This window comes from Thunnus maccoyii, chromosome 17 (assembly GCF_910596095.1).
Source record: "Thunnus maccoyii chromosome 17, fThuMac1.1, whole genome shotgun sequence".
NCBI classification, from domain to species: domain Eukaryota; kingdom Metazoa; phylum Chordata; class Actinopteri; order Scombriformes; family Scombridae; genus Thunnus; species Thunnus maccoyii.
The window spans coordinates 17,265,406-17,284,358 of NC_056549.1; the positions used below are offsets into that span (position 1 = coordinate 17,265,406).

At 40.5% G+C, this 18,953-nt stretch overlaps 1 protein-coding gene across 3 annotated transcripts in view; it reads right to left on the minus strand.

Moving 5' to 3' along the window:
* mettl24 (methyltransferase like 24) overlaps positions 1-18,953 on the minus strand; it is a 42,840-nt gene that overhangs the window by 21,782 nt on the left and 2,105 nt on the right. The window contains exon 2 of one of the 3 annotated variants that reach the window (XM_042391505.1): positions 13,638-14,186. In XM_042391505.1, coding sequence (XP_042247439.1) covers positions 13,638-13,997 — 360 coding nt within the window. In that variant the 5' untranslated portion in view covers positions 13,998-14,186. Of the gene's footprint in view, positions 1-13,637; positions 14,379-18,953 lie in introns of those variants that run through there. The other 2 variants (XM_042391504.1, XM_042391506.1) reach the window with 2 other exon arrangements.

The window sequence follows — 18,953 nt, forward strand, 5'->3', positions numbered from 1 at the left end:
CTCATGCTAACTACAAATTCTATTAAATAAACAGCTGCTGCTGATTATTGAAATGTAAACTGTATCACTTGCATCACAGGACATTTCAATATCCTCATCGTTTCTTGTGAAAAATGAAAGATTGATGAGCAGTGGATTGACAGAAAATCTGCCCAAAAAAATAGATTTTCTCTCCAACCCTTTACTAATAAAGGATAAGGCTGATCTTGTCTGTGGCACTCAGCCCCAAGGCCACCTGTTCTTACTGAAGATATAAAGTAACCTCAAACTGCTGGGCACTGTCATTTTTTGAAAACCTTACTGAAACAGGAGTAAATTGTTCATTTTTGGGGACTATTTTCAGCTGGGAATTAATACATATTTGGTGTGCTAGTGAGTATTTACGGGCAGCAGGATGGTGTATGTTGGATTGATTCAAAGTAAACTACAATACCCATGTTCTTGGTAAAGAAAGAACATGTTATCAGTGCAATAATGTGGCTCACTGATGTGCTTTTTATAGTTTTTGGGCAACAATGGAGCAATGACACAGAGGAATGAGCTATCAGGCTACTTGTTTAGAATAGAGAAAGTCAATGCTTTTGGAGTGTTTTGTTTTACATCAGTTGGAGACACATAAATGTTACTGTTGAGGATTAATATATTAAGAGTATAATAAAAAATGTATATTTTCAAGATAATGTAGGCTTCCAGTACAACATGACTGTATGATGCCTACAGGATAATCACCAAGAATCAGCTGTTCTAAGCTCTATCATTCTGACTAATCTGGGAGATAAGGAGACTGGCAGTCGGACGAGACCCAGCTGTCTCCACTTCCTGCAGTGTCATCTCTATTCCTCTGGCAGGCCCGGCTCACCGGCCAATCCCAGCTCACTGCCGGAGTACAGAGAGAGACGGAGAGGGTATAACAGAATTAAAGCGGAGGATTACGCTGATCTTTTTAATAAAGGCAGTAATCTCAGAGGAGTTTAGCCTCAGTCACAAAGACAGAGTGATGCTGTGGAGGAAGCCTGTGGAGGAGTGGTGAGATACAAGAGGGGGGGGGGTTGAAGTGTGTGTGTGTGTGTGTGAGAGAGAGCGAGAGAGAGAGAGAGATGGAGAGAAAAAGAAAGAAATAGGAAGCTGAAGGACAGATGGTGTAGACAGAGGATGAAGAGATTGTTCTCTCTGTATCTCTGCTCTGTTTCTCCTTCGTAGGAGAAATCCAAAAAACCCATGTCTGGGAGGCATTTACAGAGCGACTGTATGCGTGTGTACGTGTGTGTGCATGTGTATGCGTGTTTGAAGCAGAAAGGGACAGAGAAAGAATGGAAATGACTGACATGATTCTAGAAAAAAGGAGTTGAATTACCCTCTAAATACTGTTTGACACTGAGGGTTTCCATCGCTGTGTGACATTACAGCGCACACACACTCTCATTCTTCACTCTGCAGACTCCTTGGCTGTAGAATTATCTGCCCATGTGGTGTAAATCAAAGCTGATCGAAGGCCAGCATACGCCCCATTCTCACTCAGCAATTTGTGCCATCGCCTACATGGCAACAGCATTTTCTGCCCATCTACTTAAAATCAAAGCCGATCTGTGAACAGTGCTTAAACGTCTTGTCAGTAAAAAGTTGTTTTTTTTCCTGTTTTTTTCACCTAAAAATACCCTCAATATACTTCACTGGACCCAAAGAACCATATCAATCCTCGCAGCCATGTATTTCATATAACATAGCTTGACAGAAAACTTAACAAACTGACTGCAGTGACAACAGTTGATGAATTGTAGTTGTGTGAAACATTTATCAGATAATGATAGCAAGGACAGGATCATTTCCTTTAAGTTGCAAGCAGTGAGGACAAACCTCTCAGAAAAATTGACATACAAATTAAAAAAAAAAAAAAAACATGAACACAAAGCAATCAAGGCAGCTCTGTTGTGATTGCTGCCCTTTTCCAGCGCTGACATTGAATGGTAAGTGTGAACAAAAGTAGCCAATAATACACTCAACAGCAAGAGTGTGTGACGGCAAGAAATCCATTAATACGGTTGTACAGATAGCAGCTGTCATTTAAAATAAGGTATAATTAAAAGTACGTGGTTTGCATCCCGCAGTAGCTGACAGAACTACAACAACATACATATATATCAGTAGCTTTTCCATACAAAGCCACAACCGATGGGAAATTGTGGTTGTTAACAGCCTTTTAAAATATACCCAATTGGGTATGCCTGCTGTTGTTTTAAAAGCAGCTGTGTGTGGCCCCGTTTGATAGATTCCTATCAGTCATTTGCAGTTTCCCTCAGCATGAATAAGAGCTGCTCCTATCTGACAAAATATCATCTTTCTCTCTCTTTCACATACACAAATATGCACTTACACATACAGCACATATACAAACATGCATACAGACGGATGGCGTGTTCTCTCCGGAGTCCTTTGACTTGCCTTGACACGTACAATCAACTTAAATCTCCGTGGAACTGGCTGTTGCCTTGGAAACACAGTCCCCTTCCAGTCGGATCATGGTAACTTCACTCATGCAAGAATTCATAAAGCATGTGGGCATATACAGACGCCTCAAGTCATCGCAACATGAAATGGTCATGCCGAAGATGCAGCTTGGATACAAACAAGTTATCGACACTGCTGAAGATATTTTGTTGTCAGATTTGAATCGACCCTGTTGGAGAGCATCTCGAGAGGCAGATGGGATCTTATTGTTAGCAGGCTTGCAGCTAAAATCAGTATGTGCGCCTGTCTTTCTGGACAGTATCCCAGACATGAGATCTGTGTTTGATGTTCACTTGGGAAGAGCAGAGGGAGCATGCTGGGCACCATATGACACTTAGGCCTACTTCCTGTGATGAATCTTGAAAAACAGAGAGAGCGGTGGACAGATACATGAAGAGAGGCTGTGATAGTCTTTCTCGGCTCGTTATCATACTTTTCTTTCGCCAATTCATGTGTTTGTGTCTTATACATAAATGAATATGGAAATATGAAACTTGAAAGAGATGGCAAGGGAGAGTACAATGTATCTTTCTAGCTGCATTATAGCATAACTGACAATATTCATGGTTGTTTTGCAAGATTAATGTCCTGCCAACATGATTACTGAGCAGTGGCTCCTCCGCAAGCACTCAGCTTGTGTTTGTGTTTCTAATTTCATCTCCCTTCTCTGTGCCTTCCTCGCCATATGTTTTCCATTCTTATTATCATTCAGTATCAGTTATGAAATAAATACTGCATGTACAGAGCGACAGAGTGAGAGACAGAGAGGCAGAAATGTTATTTCTAAACAGTGACTAAAGAGGCTTAGAGCAACAACAAGCCCTTTAAAAGTTTTTTTCTTGAGGTTCATTGACCTTCTCTGTTGCTTTTGGGGCTAAGTGATGGCGGCTGTGTGTCTGTTGTCTTTGTAACCAGAAACAAGTAGCTAAGGTGCACATCGAATGATACTGGAATGTGGGTTTCTGCTAAATAAACAAACCTTTTTGGTGACACAGAAAGTGCCATTTGCATGAAGCTGATATTCATGGTCTGTGAGAATGTATGCATACATGGATGTGTGATGGAGGCGAGGGGCAAAGATGGGAGCAAAGGCGTCCCAGTCAATGCACTCATTCATATCAGCTGGGAGGGAGGCTGAGAACTTTCTGGAATGTTCCAGACAAGGCGTCCATGTGTGAGGGGAGTATTGTGCGATCGAGACTCTGGACTTGACAGTTTGACACCGACTTTTCCCCCTACGGTGGGCGTCTTTGTCTGATAGCAGTTAGCGTACACAAGAGACCCTCTGTTTATTCAGTCAATAGCATAAAATGCACTGAGTGGCGTCTGTTTCTCCATCTGCTACATATGGTTTTGATCATCTTGTTCGAGAAAGGGTTTGTTTAGTAGAGTTGCATTTAACAGTCACAAGCTTTCAGGTCTCATCGCCGCGCTATGAACTTCTTACACAGCCAAAGTTTTAAAACACTGCGTATGATTTGGCACCTATAATGATCCCTCTCATGACACAATAAAAGTAGTAATATCTTGTCATCTCCAGAGTGATACACTCTCAGCTGTTTTTCATATTAAAAAAGTGTTTAAACCCATGCTCATGGTCATTAATCATATTTCTGTAAACTTATAGAGAGAGGATGATTGATTATCTGAAAAGGCCTCTTTGTTCCTCCCTCCATAACTTGGTGCAGATTCCAGCCTGGACTGTTTCTGTTTGGACACTAATCTCACATTGAGCAAGCAAAGCTGTGTGCGTCTGTGGAGCTGTTTACTTCTCCAGGGTGGCTGGCGCGTGCAAAAGGAGTGATGTGATGTCACTGCAGTGATATGATCCCAAAGTGTAGGAAACCAAAGGGCTCGTGTGCTATATCTTGTGTATGCTTGGAGTTATTTAACCTTATGTATAAGCTGCTTTCGAGGTGCTTATGATCCCACAGTATGAACTGCTTATCCTGCTATTGTTGTTGCCTATGAAATAACACTAAAAGAATGTTGTGCACAAGTTTTTGCACAATTGCAGACAATCTTACAGGGCCATACTAGTTTTTATCTCTTTCACTCTTGACTTTTCATCCTGTGTACTTTGCATTTTTGCTCATTTTCAAATATGTTATACACAGATTGGTTTTTTTTACATATTTTTCTGTCTGTCCCTGGCATCCATTGGCTTCAATTAATTTCTGTACCTTATAAAAATCAATTAGCAGACTCTTGAGACTTGCTTGATTTATGTAATCCATTACAGTAATGACTGAGTCTATATTACTTTATGTGAATGTTGCATTATTTTGGCATGCAGTTGACATGGAGAGTCATTTAAGTCTGCTTGCATTGCCTCACAACAAGAATGTAACTTGAAATTAATGCAGACTTGATGTTCACTTTGATAGAATGGATGAATTGATTTTTGTACTCTACAGAATTATATGGAAACCAATGGATGCCTGGAATAGTAGAAAAAGTACATTCAAATTCCTATTTGCTAGCTGCTGCAATCTTTTTTATCCATATTTATATTTCACTTTTACTTAATATTTACATTTTAGGACTCTATGACTTAAGACAAGCTTCACTATCAACTCTCTTCCTTCCAACAGAAGGTGAATAAACATACGATTTTGCTTAAACAAATGTCACTTGTACAGGGCATGAATGATCTTGGTTTTGTTAGAGGCCGGTTAAGCAGTAAGTATAGAAACCAATGGGAGTAGTTAGTATCTGTGAAGGAGATGAAATTTGTAGCTCAACAACAGGGAGGGCAGTGTGACCCAGGTGACATGTCAGCTTCTCAGCCGTTGATTTCTTGTGACTCCCATGTTCCCCAGATGCCCCAGCTGGAGGTTAAAGATGTCTGAGAACTGACTCCAATCACACCTTTGGGATTACAGAAGTCAACCCCTCCCATTCTTTTCTAACAGTCTCTCCCTCAGCTGAGCCGAGGTCTTTCAGCTTTCCAAGACACGACCAAGGTCACTGGGTTTCTGCATTAGAAATTCCACCGGCTGGCTGGTGGTGGTTGGTACAGACAGCACAAAGTGGTCTTTTCTGTTCCCACTCTAGCCCAACACTGAACTAATCAACGTTCAGGAGCAAAGTATTCATTTGGTATCACGCTAATACCTATTTGAACAAAAGTAATTAATACTTGCCTTGCAGCAAAATGAACTTGTGTCCCATCTAATTAAAATAAATCATTTGAATTAAAGTGCAGGCGGTTTTGGCTTATTGGTTTTTCTTTTTTCTTTTCGTGGAATCAATTAACTTAATCAAAAGTATTCTATTTGTTACTCAAATTTACTCAAACAGAGTGAATTATAGTGAGCTCAAAAGGCTGTACTGTGTTTATTTAATTCCTCTCCACTAGATTTTTGTCTAGGCTGTCTATAAACAAATAGAAGCACTGCCATTGTTGCCAACATCAACAGAGTAATAAACAGAACTGATGGTTTTGAAGTGCTAGTATGTATTAAAGGAGACAGGCATCTCATCCACCACATGCTTCCCATAAAGGGACGTGGCTGTGTGCTGCTCTTCTCTGTATTGGAACTAGATGTACATTTGCCAAACCAACCAGTTAGTCGTCAAATCATCGTCGTTAGTTGTTAATCGTTGAAGTCTTTTCTCTTGTAAACCTGAAAAATACTGTTTTGAAAACTTCTGATAAAGCATACATCTCAGATTTATGTCACTTGTCGTTTGTTTTCGAGTATGGAATTGTTGCTCCTTGTGGCCGTTGGGGGGGGTTGACACCTGCTGTGACTGCGGGTCTCACCAACCATCAAGAAGTACCAGTGGCTCTTTTTACGCCCTCCGGCATCAGTGGGTAATGAGCGTATTATGGCTTGGCGTTTAAGAATGAGGCGAACAAAACGCAGCACTTGACAACTTACTTGGATAAACAACACAAAGATGGGACTTATGCTTAATGTTAGGTGTTTTCAAATAGTATTTCCAGGTTTTACACGAGAAAAGACTTGAAGGATGAGGACAAACTTGTTGGTTTGGCAAACGTACGCCTGGTTAACCGTCCTGCCTCTGATAGATCAGCGCACAGCCGCTTTCAAGGTTCAAGGATCAAGGTTTTTATTTGTCACATACACATCAAATACATTCCGCAGTGAAATGCTTTTGGTTGTAGCTTGGTCCATAGTATCAAAAGACTGAACTAATAAAACTTAGATCAGAGACAAAAATAAATACTAAAAGCAGAAATGGGCAAGAGGATACACACAAAAACAAGAAAAAGGAACTTAGTTCAAAAACTTGAGCTTTTCTATGGCAACCGGGGGAGATGATTGGGACTGTCTTGTGCAGTGCTAGGAGACAGGTATCATTGCTTTAGATTAGCTGAACCACGCATACTGCAATTTGTGATTCTGAATGTGTTTTCTGTCTTACAATACAGGAGTTTACTGATTTATTTAAATTCAAGGCTTCGAACAAGTCACAGAATTCATCAGTGGATGCAATTTTCTTCAGATAAGTTAAAAGATCAGTGATTTGATTGCAGGGGATTGCAAAGATTGCCTTTCTGCCATCTCGACATCACTGCATGATCATTTCAGCGGGTTGTCATCGGGTTTCATGTTATAAAATATTCCAAAACTGTGAGGCCTGTCTGAAACGATCCATGGTTCCACGTTGCTTCTCTGTTATGATCTATGTGCTGCCTGCATATGGAATGTGAGTTTGAGTGTGTGTGACACGTGAATGACAGCTGGCCTATATGGGAGAAATCTCAGACACTGGGATATAGTTCTTGCAGAAAAGCACTGCAGCGCTCACACACTTAGAATATCATCACTGTGAAATGGGAGGCAGGCAGAAATGATTAGAGGGAGCTATGCAGTGGAAGAGTTAAAGGATTAATGTGAAGAAGTTTAGCATGAATAAATAATTTCTCCATTAATTTGGAGATATTTGTTTTTCTTCCTCCTGAACAAAGCATCTTAAAATATTAAATGATGGATGAAGTGAAAGACTCATCCACTGAAAGAATCAATTATACTGTTATAAAGTAAGAGAAAAGAAACTGAAATCAATTGTCTATGCACTAGCAAATAAAAGCAGCAGGGAATATCAATATTCTCTTTTTTGACAGGAAGCAACTGGACTGATGGGAAACTTGGTGCCTCTTCCAGGACTATATTGTCAAAGCGTAGGAAAGTTGTGGACTTCGAAGTTGCTTTTTTTCTGAGGAGTAATGAGACGCTTGTTGCAATTCTCTGCTGGCTTCCTTTTCTTTCTGTATTTGCCAATTTTTTGTTTAAATAAGTGAGTGCAAGCCATGTTTCGTAAAAACATATCTACACACAAATATATAAATATATAAAAGCTATTGTCTCTTACATTTGCCTTTTTCCGCTCAACAATCTAATAACTGTTTTCTTAGCTTTCAAGTAGACTCACAAATATGTTTATAATACAACTGAATACTTGCTAAATTGGAAGGAAATTGGAAGTTGCATAACATGTAAAAACAAATCAAAGATTCTGGGATAATGGTCCTCAGTGAGGTGAAGTGAAGTCTGTCTATTTATATAGAGAAGCCCACAATCATCAATTAGTTTGTCTCAGAGAGCATCAGAATCTCTACAACACCTGTTATTCTCAGACCCTTGGTTAAGATAAGGAGCAAGACTATTGATCATTTTAACTCATGTAAAGTGTCTTTGAAATAAATAAAGTGTAAAAAAAAAAAAAAAAAAAGATCTGCTGAAGCTGTAATGCTCATTGTCAAATTGAAGTTTTGACCTGATGATAGCATTAGATGAAAAGTTAGGGAGTCCACAAAGTTTACAAAGACCATGAATGTCAACATTTGTTGAGATACTTCACAGCACAAATGAACCATTTGTGAACCACAAATGTGAACCTCACCCTGGCAGTAGAGAAAAAGTCACCAAAGTCATCAGGATTCATCATCTGGGGACCATGACTGTTTGTACAAAATGTCATGTCAGTCCATCTGAAAGTTGTTCAGATATTTCAGTCTGAAACAAAAGTGGTGGACTGACCGACCATTGACATTGCCATCTCTTGACGACGCTAATGTTGCTAAGAAAAAAACACAAAACCTTGTACCAGGAAAATAAAAATTGAAAAGCAACCAAGTGCATCCTTTATCCATTACAGAGAGACATCTGTATATACAGACCCAGAGTATATGGAAGTAAAGTGCTGTCCAAATAGAAAAATAGAATAGAAAATCAGGGTATAAACTAATGGCTCCTGCTTCTCTTACACAAACAGGTATAATAATAGCACTTCCTCTCCCACCGGTGGCAGTGGGTGAGAGCAGAATTGGTATAAGAAGCACAGTTATGCAAATGAGCATGCTGCGTCATCTCCGGGTGACTTTTTGAGCCACTTGCAGCTATTTGTCTTTTTCAAAGCTTTTAGTAGCTTTCAGCTATAGAGATAGAAATGCGTTGGAGTGTATATGTACTGTGTGTGTGTGCGTTTGTGTATGTTTGTGTGCGTCACTGTGACTTCAGGGCTGAAGTCTGTTTATTACTGTGTTAAAGTCAGGAGGCTGAGTCATCACTGCATGCTGTGTCTGCTCTCTTTCTGTCTATCTATCTTCCTCCCTCTGTCTTTCTCTCCATCTCCCTCTCCCTTCATCCCTGCTGCTGTTGTCTGGGCTAACACACTTTTTATGTCTGTCTATAATTTACCACCTCATCCTTCTCTGCTTTTCACAGCGGGGAAGAAAGCCTGCAAAAGGTAAATGATTAAAGAGGAAGCCTATGAGTGTATTTATGTGGATGACAGCTGAGAGATTAGATTTCCTTTAGATTGGTTATTACTAAAACAAACCCTTAAGCTCTCTCTCTCTCTCTCTCTCTCTCTCTCTCTCTCTCTCTCTCTCTCTCTCTCTCTCTCTCTTCTCTCTCTCTCTCTCTCTCTCTCTCTCTCTCTCTCTCTCTCTCTCTCTCTCACACACACACACACACACAGTTTATTAAGGGAGACAGAATTTGTCAGCAACAGTTTGTCTTGTCATCTGTCTTCACTATAGCTTCTGGGATGAGTTTTGGAAATAACTTTTCTAAGTGATTTCTCACTTCATTTTGCTCAGAGAATGCCTCAAAGTTAAAACTTTCAGCATTTTCAAACAGCAGCCAAGATGACAGAGCAGCTGGTGTTGTGTTTGAGAAGCTGTCACCTTGTAGATGCTGATATACAGTAAAAATGTCATCAAAATATTCTTTACTGACGTGATGAAGTCTGATGGTATTGACACTGTCAGCTAGACAGGTATGGAGTTAATAATTGTGTTTCATTCAGGATTGGGACACAAATATAATGCCAGGCAACAAACCCAACCAACGTTTCTCAGTAATAGAGTAGAGAGTGTCTCTAACTGGTACAAGTGGTGTTTACCCTAATCATACAGATGGATTACAGTATATTTATTATTTCCAACTTTAAATACAATGAAAATCCCTCACCATCAGCTCAATCTTGTACAACAGTGTATGAAATTTATGAAACTCTCACCCACCTAGAAAACTCCAACACCAATGTCAGGATGCTGTCCATTCACTTCAGCTCGGCATTCAACTCCATCAGTCTGAACAAACTGGTCAACAAACTGCAGACACTAGGTTTAGAAACCCTTTCTGTCTGTGGATCAAGGACTTTCTAACCAACAGACCCCTAGCATATCAGGCTGGGCAATCACACCTCATCCACCGTCATCCTCAACATCGGCGACCCCAAGGCTGCATCCTCAGTCCACTCCTCTAGTCCCTCTTCACCTACGACTGCGCTCCCACCCACAGCTCCGACATGTCAATCAAATTTGCAGATGACATGAATATAGTGGGTCTGATATCCAATTATAATGAAGCAGCCTAGGATAACAACCTGACCCTCAACATAAAAATACTAAGGAAATCATCATTGACTTCAGAAAAAACAAGAAAAACACACCACACTGGACTGTGGGGAGGAGGTTGAGCGGGTTGCTAGTTTCAAGTTCCTGGGAGTCAAAATATCTGAGGACCTGACCTGGAGCCTGAACACCTCCCACCTGGTCAAGAAGGCCCTGCAGCACCTCTTTTTTCTGAGGACCCTGAAGACCCTGAGGTCCTCAGAAAAAAGACTCTCCCAAAAACTGCTAATCAACTTCTACTGCTGCACAATTAAGAGCATCCTGATATACTGCTGTACAGTCTGGTACAGACAGGAAAGAACTGCAGTGGATAGTCAAAACTGCTTAGTGAGCAGTCAGCTCCCCACTATCAAACCTGAGAGACATCCACTTGAGCCGTCTTTACAAACAGGCCTCTAACATCATGAGAGACCCCTCACACCCCAGGCACCCCCTGTTTACCACCCTTCCCTCAGGCAGGCTCAGAACCATACACACATGGACCAAAAGGCTGAGAAACAGCTTTTTCCCCAGAGCCATGGACAAGCTGCTGAACAACATGGCATACTTGTGTCATGTGAAATACAGTTGTGGTATTTACAGTACATTGATCATATTTTTTTGTTCACCATTAAGGGATTATGATTTAAAATATCCATCCTTGTGTACATTTAATTAATGATCTAATTAGGGGTTAAGTTGTTCTATTTTATAAATATTTGTCTATAAATGCAGGTGTGTTAAAATTTTCACCTTTACTGAACCTACTGAGGACAATCCTTACCTCATCATTCATGCTCACAATCTAAACAGATGTAGATGAATGAAAGAAGAATTGACTCTTGGGAAGGTGACAGTGTGGCAGCATTTGCACAAATATCTGTTTGCTGTAAACGTAGACCTGACGGTTACAAAGCATTTCGCTGGTTTGACTCAGATTCACAGCAGCTCATAAAGAGATGAAAGTGAGGTGCAGCTAACAGTTTCTGTTTATTTCCGTAGGAACATCAAGCTTACTCTAGCTCTGGTGACAGCAGAAACAGCCCAACATCTAAAAGCTACAGCTAACATGCCAGACCTCACGGCAAGGTAGAAGAAATACCAATACTGTAAGATACTGTAGGTGATAATTACAGACAATTTCAAAAATTGACTTGCATCTAGTTTTCACACCATTAATTGTATGATCACGTTTGGCCTGTAGCTCAGTGAATAAAAAAAAGGGATGTGCAGAGGGCCTAGTATTTGTATTTGTATCTGTATTTGTTGAGGCAGCAAAATTATTTGTATTTGCATTTGAATAAAAGTGGAAAGAGGCTTACAAGTCCTGTTTTTGTTTTTATTAGGATTTTAATTTTAAAAAATTAAAGTGTTACAATAAATGTTCATGAATAAACTACCGTATGAAGGAGGTCCCCACACGGGTCTCAAACTGGAGTCTAAAACTTTACTCATCACCTCATTGCAGATAGACCTCTACCTATTTATACACCCATAACACAGAGACAGCACACCGTTGTATTCGGGCACACCCCTGTAATTCTTAACAAAAACCAGCTGATAGAATCCAGAAATTCTGAAATGAATGAGCACTTTTATTGAAATATATACACTATAACAAGTTTCCCCGGAAATGAGCTTTTAAAGCTAATGTCCCCCAGCCTGTGCAGGCCATTGGCTATGAAGCCATTTTTTTTTTATCTTGCTGACTGATAACTGAACTTCTTTATGGATGTTCTCTTTCATAATCCATCCATCCATTGCTATTCATCAAGGTCACTGGAGGCGTTCTTGTCATCTTCCTTGCAGAGCAATAGTCCTGCTTTTCCAGCCCATTATTTCATCTGCTATGCATGAGTATGTGCCAAGAGGAGAACGCAGGGAGCCGGAGAGAGAGCAGGAAAGAGAGAGAGGGAAAGAGAAGTTAAAAGAAGGCAGAAAAACTGAGAGAAATATGGGTTAGAAGTGGGAGACGAGTCTGAAGTTTAAAATTGAGACAGACAGAGAGGGATGAAAAAGCAAAAGGATGGATGAGAGCGTGAAGAACAGGACAAGTTAACATGACAGAGCAAAAGAGCAACAGTGATCTTTGAGATGAGAGCCTTAATGGAGGAAAAGCGAGAAGAAGTGTAGAAAGAAAGAATGAAGGAGAGAGAGAGAGAGAGAGAGAGAGAACTAAACGACAGCAGCACATGACACAGAAATTTCATCAGGGCCCCTCCAGGGCATCTTATATGACAAATTTTGAGTTAAGAGGCTGGGAAAGTGAGCATATGGTGGTTTGTAATATTGATGGTGCACAAATGCCCATCTCTCAGTGTGGCATAATAGCCCTGCAGTGATATTCATGGCATTTAAAACTCAGCACTGTTGCTTCTTGGTCTCTCGTTGGTTTAAGTCATTAAAGATTCAAAGACAAAAGCGAACGAGCATTTTTTTTTCATCCTAAGGAGACAAAAAGAGGAAATACAATAGAGAGGAAGAAAACAGGAGGCTGGGAAAGAGAGGAAGGCAGGAATAGAGAAAGGTGCATTTGGTGTGTGTGTTTTTGAGTATGTGTGTATGTTATGGTGGTGGGAGGGTTGAGGAAAAAGGGCAGTGGAAGGGAACAAAAGGGAGATGGATAGATGGAGAGATCGAATGACAAAATAAAGGCAAGAGCAAAGAGCAGGGATGTGTCAAAGGGGGAAAAAAAATAAAAGGCATAAAGAGACAGAGAAAAAGAGGGAAGTGGGAGTTTTGTTAAGCGGGTTCTTTAACACACCCTTCACAGGTCAAGGTTCAAGCCCTGGATCATGTGGGCATGTATGTGGGTGGGTGTGTGTCTGAATGGTCCTTTGTTATAGCTGACTCTATAGATTTGCACTGATGCACAGACAGCAAGAGGGGAGTGTGTGTGTGTTTGTAGTTTGTGTTAAATCTGCACCTGTTTAAACTGTATGCATCTATCAAAAAAAAAAAAAAAAAAATGCAGCTTTGTCTCATCAGAAACCCTGGCGACAAACTCTCTTTTTCAACTTCAAAGCATTTCAGAGGCACTCATTGAACATGCACTGATTCTGCACTCTGCTCTTCCTTCATCACCCTCCTGGGATTACTGAGCTTTAACCCAGTGACTCACAGAGATGGAGGGAAAGCTCTTTACTGAGCCGCTCTGTCTCCCACAGCACTGATTTAGCATCAGATAACCTAACAAGAATCTTAATCGCAACAATTAAGAACTCAGAAGTTGATAGGATATTAAAGTGAAACATACCTTTTTTTGCGAGAGTAGAGGTGGGCAGCACGGTAGTGAGGGGTCCTCTTTGTCTCCATCTCTCTTCTCAGCTGGGCTGTCCTTCTTCAGCATGCGAACATAGGAGATTCTCCTTTTAATGCTCCTTCCCTGTGCCCCTGGCTCTGCAGAGACCCGTTTGCTTCTGCTTTGTTGGCCACAGTTGTGACAAGAGCGGATGGGATGTCCCACAGCCAGGGGTGCAGGTGTGCCCCGCCAACCTGCCTCCAGGTAAACATGAATGCTCACACACACAGCAGTGAGCAGAATGCCCAAACGCAACAGCAGTCCCTGGGTGAGTCGCTCTCTGCACATGTCCATCCACAGCTGCCTGCAGTTCATTATTATGTCCTTTCTGTTCCTTTGGTTTCTTCAGTCCATCTCCTCAAATGGACAGTTTAGCCTGCTCATTGCTTTTTTCTATCCCATTCTTCCTGTCCTTCCAAGAATTTTCCTCTCTTCTCTTCTCTTCTCTTGTCTTCTCTTCTCTTCTCTTCTCTTTTCTTCTCTTCTCGTCCAGCGTCCCCTTTGCTGCAGGTCCAAAGTCCACCATTAGCTTAAGAGAGGTAAGTTAATGTAACAGGGACATGTCAAGAACACCTCTGCTCATGAACCAACACACACATGTGTGCGTGCATCTTGCTCTGAATGACTGTGTGCATGTCAGTGTGTGTATATATGTGTGTGTGTGTGTGCTCTGCAAACAGATTCACAAGTACAATGTGTGCCGCTCTCTTTGAAAAGTTTGGGAACTGCCTCCTCACACTCTCAAGTCTCCCTTTCCCCAAACACACACGCCCCTTTAATTTGCTTTCTATTTCTTTCTATCTGGCTCACATCACACACACACACACCCCCATGTTGCTCTGCTCCCTCCCTTGGGTTGCCTCTCCCGCCCCGCTGAATCTCGGGTTACTGTGTAACTCTAGACTTGGGCAGGGCATGTTGCTCCACCACGGGCCCATGCAGGTCTCTCTCAGCATCTGTTGAGTTGGCTCTCTCACAAAGCACGACTGCACAGCCTGGATTTGCAGAATGGATCAACTTGCATTCATGCTTAAATCAAGCAATTTGTTTTGCTGCAAAATGTATGAAAATGATATTTTTAAGAGTGTAAAGGTCTCCACAAATTAAAGGGCATGTGAGATATTTTTTTTGAGGACACACAGGACAACTTTTGATAAAAATGTGATGATTTGTCACACAGATGTTTTATTGCAAGGATTGTTTAGATAGATTCAATCATGGTTTCATTGATTTTGGAAGCAGATCTCACCTACAATACCTAAGAAATCAAATCATTACTCTCAGCTTAGGTCTAGTACGGACTCCTTCCCTTAATTTATTTCAGTCAGGTCTTAAAATCTCTGGCAACTTGCTGAAACTAACTTCTGTTCCTTAATTTCCCTGGCAATTAATTTGTAAGCCAATTCTGGCCACATTCTCCTCTAAAGTCACTTCATTAACTTTGTCATTGATTTTCCTCCAAAGACCGCTAAATCTGCTGTTATTTATAAACAAATAAATAATCAGAGCCCCCTCCTAGTGCTCCTATTTATTAAATATGTTATTGATATTTTAGAACAAAGGAGAGAACACACATCATTTATCAGGACTGCCAAAGCGTATTATTTTTGGATAGAGAAAAGCACAGCTCGTGGGATGGAAATTAGGATTTTCCTGGCTTCACAGAGCATCCTGACAGAGCTAGAACAAAGAAAGTGGAGGATAACGATAAAGCTGCTTTCTCTATGCTGTTCAGAACCTATGACAAACTTGTATATGGGTTTATATGTAGCTCTTTACTGCCCCCTTCAGATTGTAAATAAGCATCCTTCAAATTCCCACTGTGAGCTGTTCATGGTTCTGACTTTCAAGCAAAATTGCAACTCACCTCTTTCTGATGCTCACGTAGTATTTTCAGATTAATTTCACAATTAATTTGTTTCCGATGTAGAACAAGAATTCGTGAGGGTAACATTTTGGTGGAGGGAGATATGGAAGGTTTTACATATTAGCTGTGCTTTGTTTTCATGCATACAAGAAGTATGTGTCAGGTCTAGAATACACAATGTTGTATAGGCACTAAAATGAACAATATGGTGGTAAATGCAGCCATAATGAGGTTAAAGAACTGAATAAGACTGGTGTGTTTGGCTATAATGGATTTATTGTGGCAACATGTTCAGTAGTTAATTGCTCTATTAATCAATCCATCAGTCAATCAAGCTAATTCTCAGTCACAGTCTGGTTGAAAGGTTGGTTTGTGATTTATACATTACTATTGTTGGTAAATCTTATCACAATGGGAATTATAAACAGTTATGAGATAAAGCTTGGGACAAAACAAAACCTGGCAAGTCGAGACATTTTTTAGATTTCTTTATTATTTTATTTACCTGCTTGACATGTGCCAGATTTGCAGAATTTTCCGTTTTTAAGTAACAAGCTTCAGAAAACTTAGTAATTTTTTAAGAGCATTTGATCCTGCATGTACTTTACTTTTCTGGGATTAAAAACTGAACTACTTTAGTTTAAACAATTACAAAGAATCAATCTAATCTACATCAGTAACGTCTGGGAAGAAATATGCCAACAACAATCTCTACTGCCACCCAGTGGTGAGTTATGAAAACTTATAACCTCCATATTGATTGGATTACAATTTAGTATGAGTCTGGTAGTATTGGTAAAGCAAGCAATGGAAAAATGAGGAAAGAATGAACCCAGTACCACTGACAGTAGATAGAGAAATGATCATATATAGCAGACAAACAACACATGTGGAAATATTTCAAACCTCAAGCTGTTTGTGTAATTGTGCTATAGGGAGTATACATGATCGTGTTTGGCAGCACACAAGAGCAATTCAGCTTTCCCTTTGAAAAACCGACACATCATACATGAAACAGTTCAAAAACAGGCTCTCTGTTGTGGCTTTTTTCAGATGGAAGATTTTTTTTTCTCCCTCTGTAGACGGCGTTTCACATATTGCAATGATTTGGCCGAAATCTGTAGCCACATGGAATGCGTTCGTGTGAGCCTCTCTCCTCTCCTCTGCTCTCCTCTCCTCTCCTGCATGCCAAAATAGGGTCCAGAGAGCAGAGGTCATGTAAACTTGATCCATTGGCTTCTTCTTATTTAGCAATGCACAGATGTCAGCATAGGTCAAACAGAGGCCACACAGAGGCCTACCATTGACTCCATAGATTGACTGAATACCATTTATGCTTGGAAGTGTGATAGCGATGATGGAAAACATTGATCATATTGGCAGAAAAATCTTAACCATGATATAATATGGCTCAAATTAGTCATCCAACCAATTATACAACTCAAACTTAACACAGATTGTGTCAGAAATTTGGATTTTTGAGTAGTATTTATAGCCAGTAGATAGATCTGTTGTCGTTCATACTCAGTAGGAAAAAAAAAAGTGTTATAGCCTGAGCTTCCTGGGAATAAAGAGGGAAAAATGGTGTCAGACTAGGGTGACAAGAATGAACACCTCAGCTACAAGAAGAAAAGTGTAAACCCAGCAGTGGCTTGCACAAAATGTGTGCACATGAGTGATTATATAGACTATAAAAAGATGTGAGGTTGAGTTCACAGATTACACAGTCTCTTTTTAGGTTTAGAAACCCCAAGATAAAGTGTGCAGGGTACTTGCAGGTACTGTAAACAAACATCAGCTCCTCTGATAAAGTAGGTTTCAAAACACACAACGAAAAACTAGACTAAACTGGACTGAAATGGGTTAGTCTGCTCAGTAGAATAAAGGCTTTTTTTTCCTGGCGGGAGATACACTGAGACTTGGACAAACCTATCGGTGGGAAATAGCCAGTTGTGACAGGAGCAGGTGAAGGTTAGCGTGTGTTTGCTTTCGGCTGGGGCCCAAAATACTACACACGCACACACACGCACACACAAAGTTCACAAGGTCTGAACAAAAGAGATATGCACACATATGCATCTAACTCAAATCCAGAATAAACCCAAAACCCAAGAATCTACGAACTTCAGACTGAATTAGAGTTTGGGTTCGGAGGCTGTAAAACAAATCTCCTCAGGCGTCTTTCCTCTCCACACCCTCAACAAACCACAGAGCAGAACAGGACATGTCCAAAAACAAGCGTTCGCCTCTCAACAAGGATAAGCAGCTTTGTCATCCATGATGACCACTTGACACATAGTTTTATCAGCTTTCTCACAGTAAGCAGTCAACAGAAAAACACAGCCCTTCGACAAATGAATCAAACTCCAGGGGTCATCAAGCAGCTGTCGACTAAACGCACTGGATTTAGTTCTCTGGTAGCCTATATATTATGTATACACAGTAGTGTATGGTGTGGAAGAAAGAAGCTTGAGCAGATTTATTTTAGAGCTTCAGAACCAAACCCTAATTCAATCTTGAGTTACTGAATCAATGACTTACTTGTGACTTTGTGTATTTGAGGTTTTCAGATTACAGTAGTAGCACAATTGCAGTTTGTAGCCTCTAACACCCCAGCCTTGCATACATGTGTAAGACATCAACTCCACTTGCACTGTTTGATTAATGGCAACATCTGTTTGCGCCATAAATCAATATTGTTGTATGTTTTAAAACGACCTGATACGTTTCTTGTGTTTATTTATGGTATTCAAGCCAGAGTCTCATTAGAAAATATGTAAATTATTGGCTGATGTTCAAATGTTGAAGCTGACCTGCTGTTCACTTTGAGGTTACATTTATAAATTGCCACTGTCAGTCTGCATGAATGACCTAGTTCAATTATGCCTCTGCTGTTTGATTATTTCCCATCTGACGAAATGGAGCAGATGGTGAGTCAGTGCGATGGCAAAAGCAAACACTGTCACAGTCTGTAGTGGTAGTCCTTCTGAATCCAGCCAAGACAAGTCAATACAGCCTACTCCACGTATCAATCATTAATCACAGAATCCAATAGGAACACTTGTAGAAACAAGGGCACTGGGAGGTTGGCTTGAAGTTCAAGAGGGTTTCTGTGTCATGAATTCTCCTGTAGCTTTTGGGAAGTCTTGCATAATCTCTGGCGGTACATAGAAGAGTGAGAAGGCAGGGATCCCATACCAACAATGTGGTGAAGACCATAGTACTTAATTGCATCTGTGGCTCATTAAAACTAACCACAAAGGAAATACTTGGATTCAAATGCACACACTCATGTGGCATCAAGGGTCAAAAAAAGGTTGATTCACCCTGGCTTGAAGACTAACGTGTACTGTTACACACATGCGCATACACAAACAGGCACAACTCAGGCCATAATTTCATGT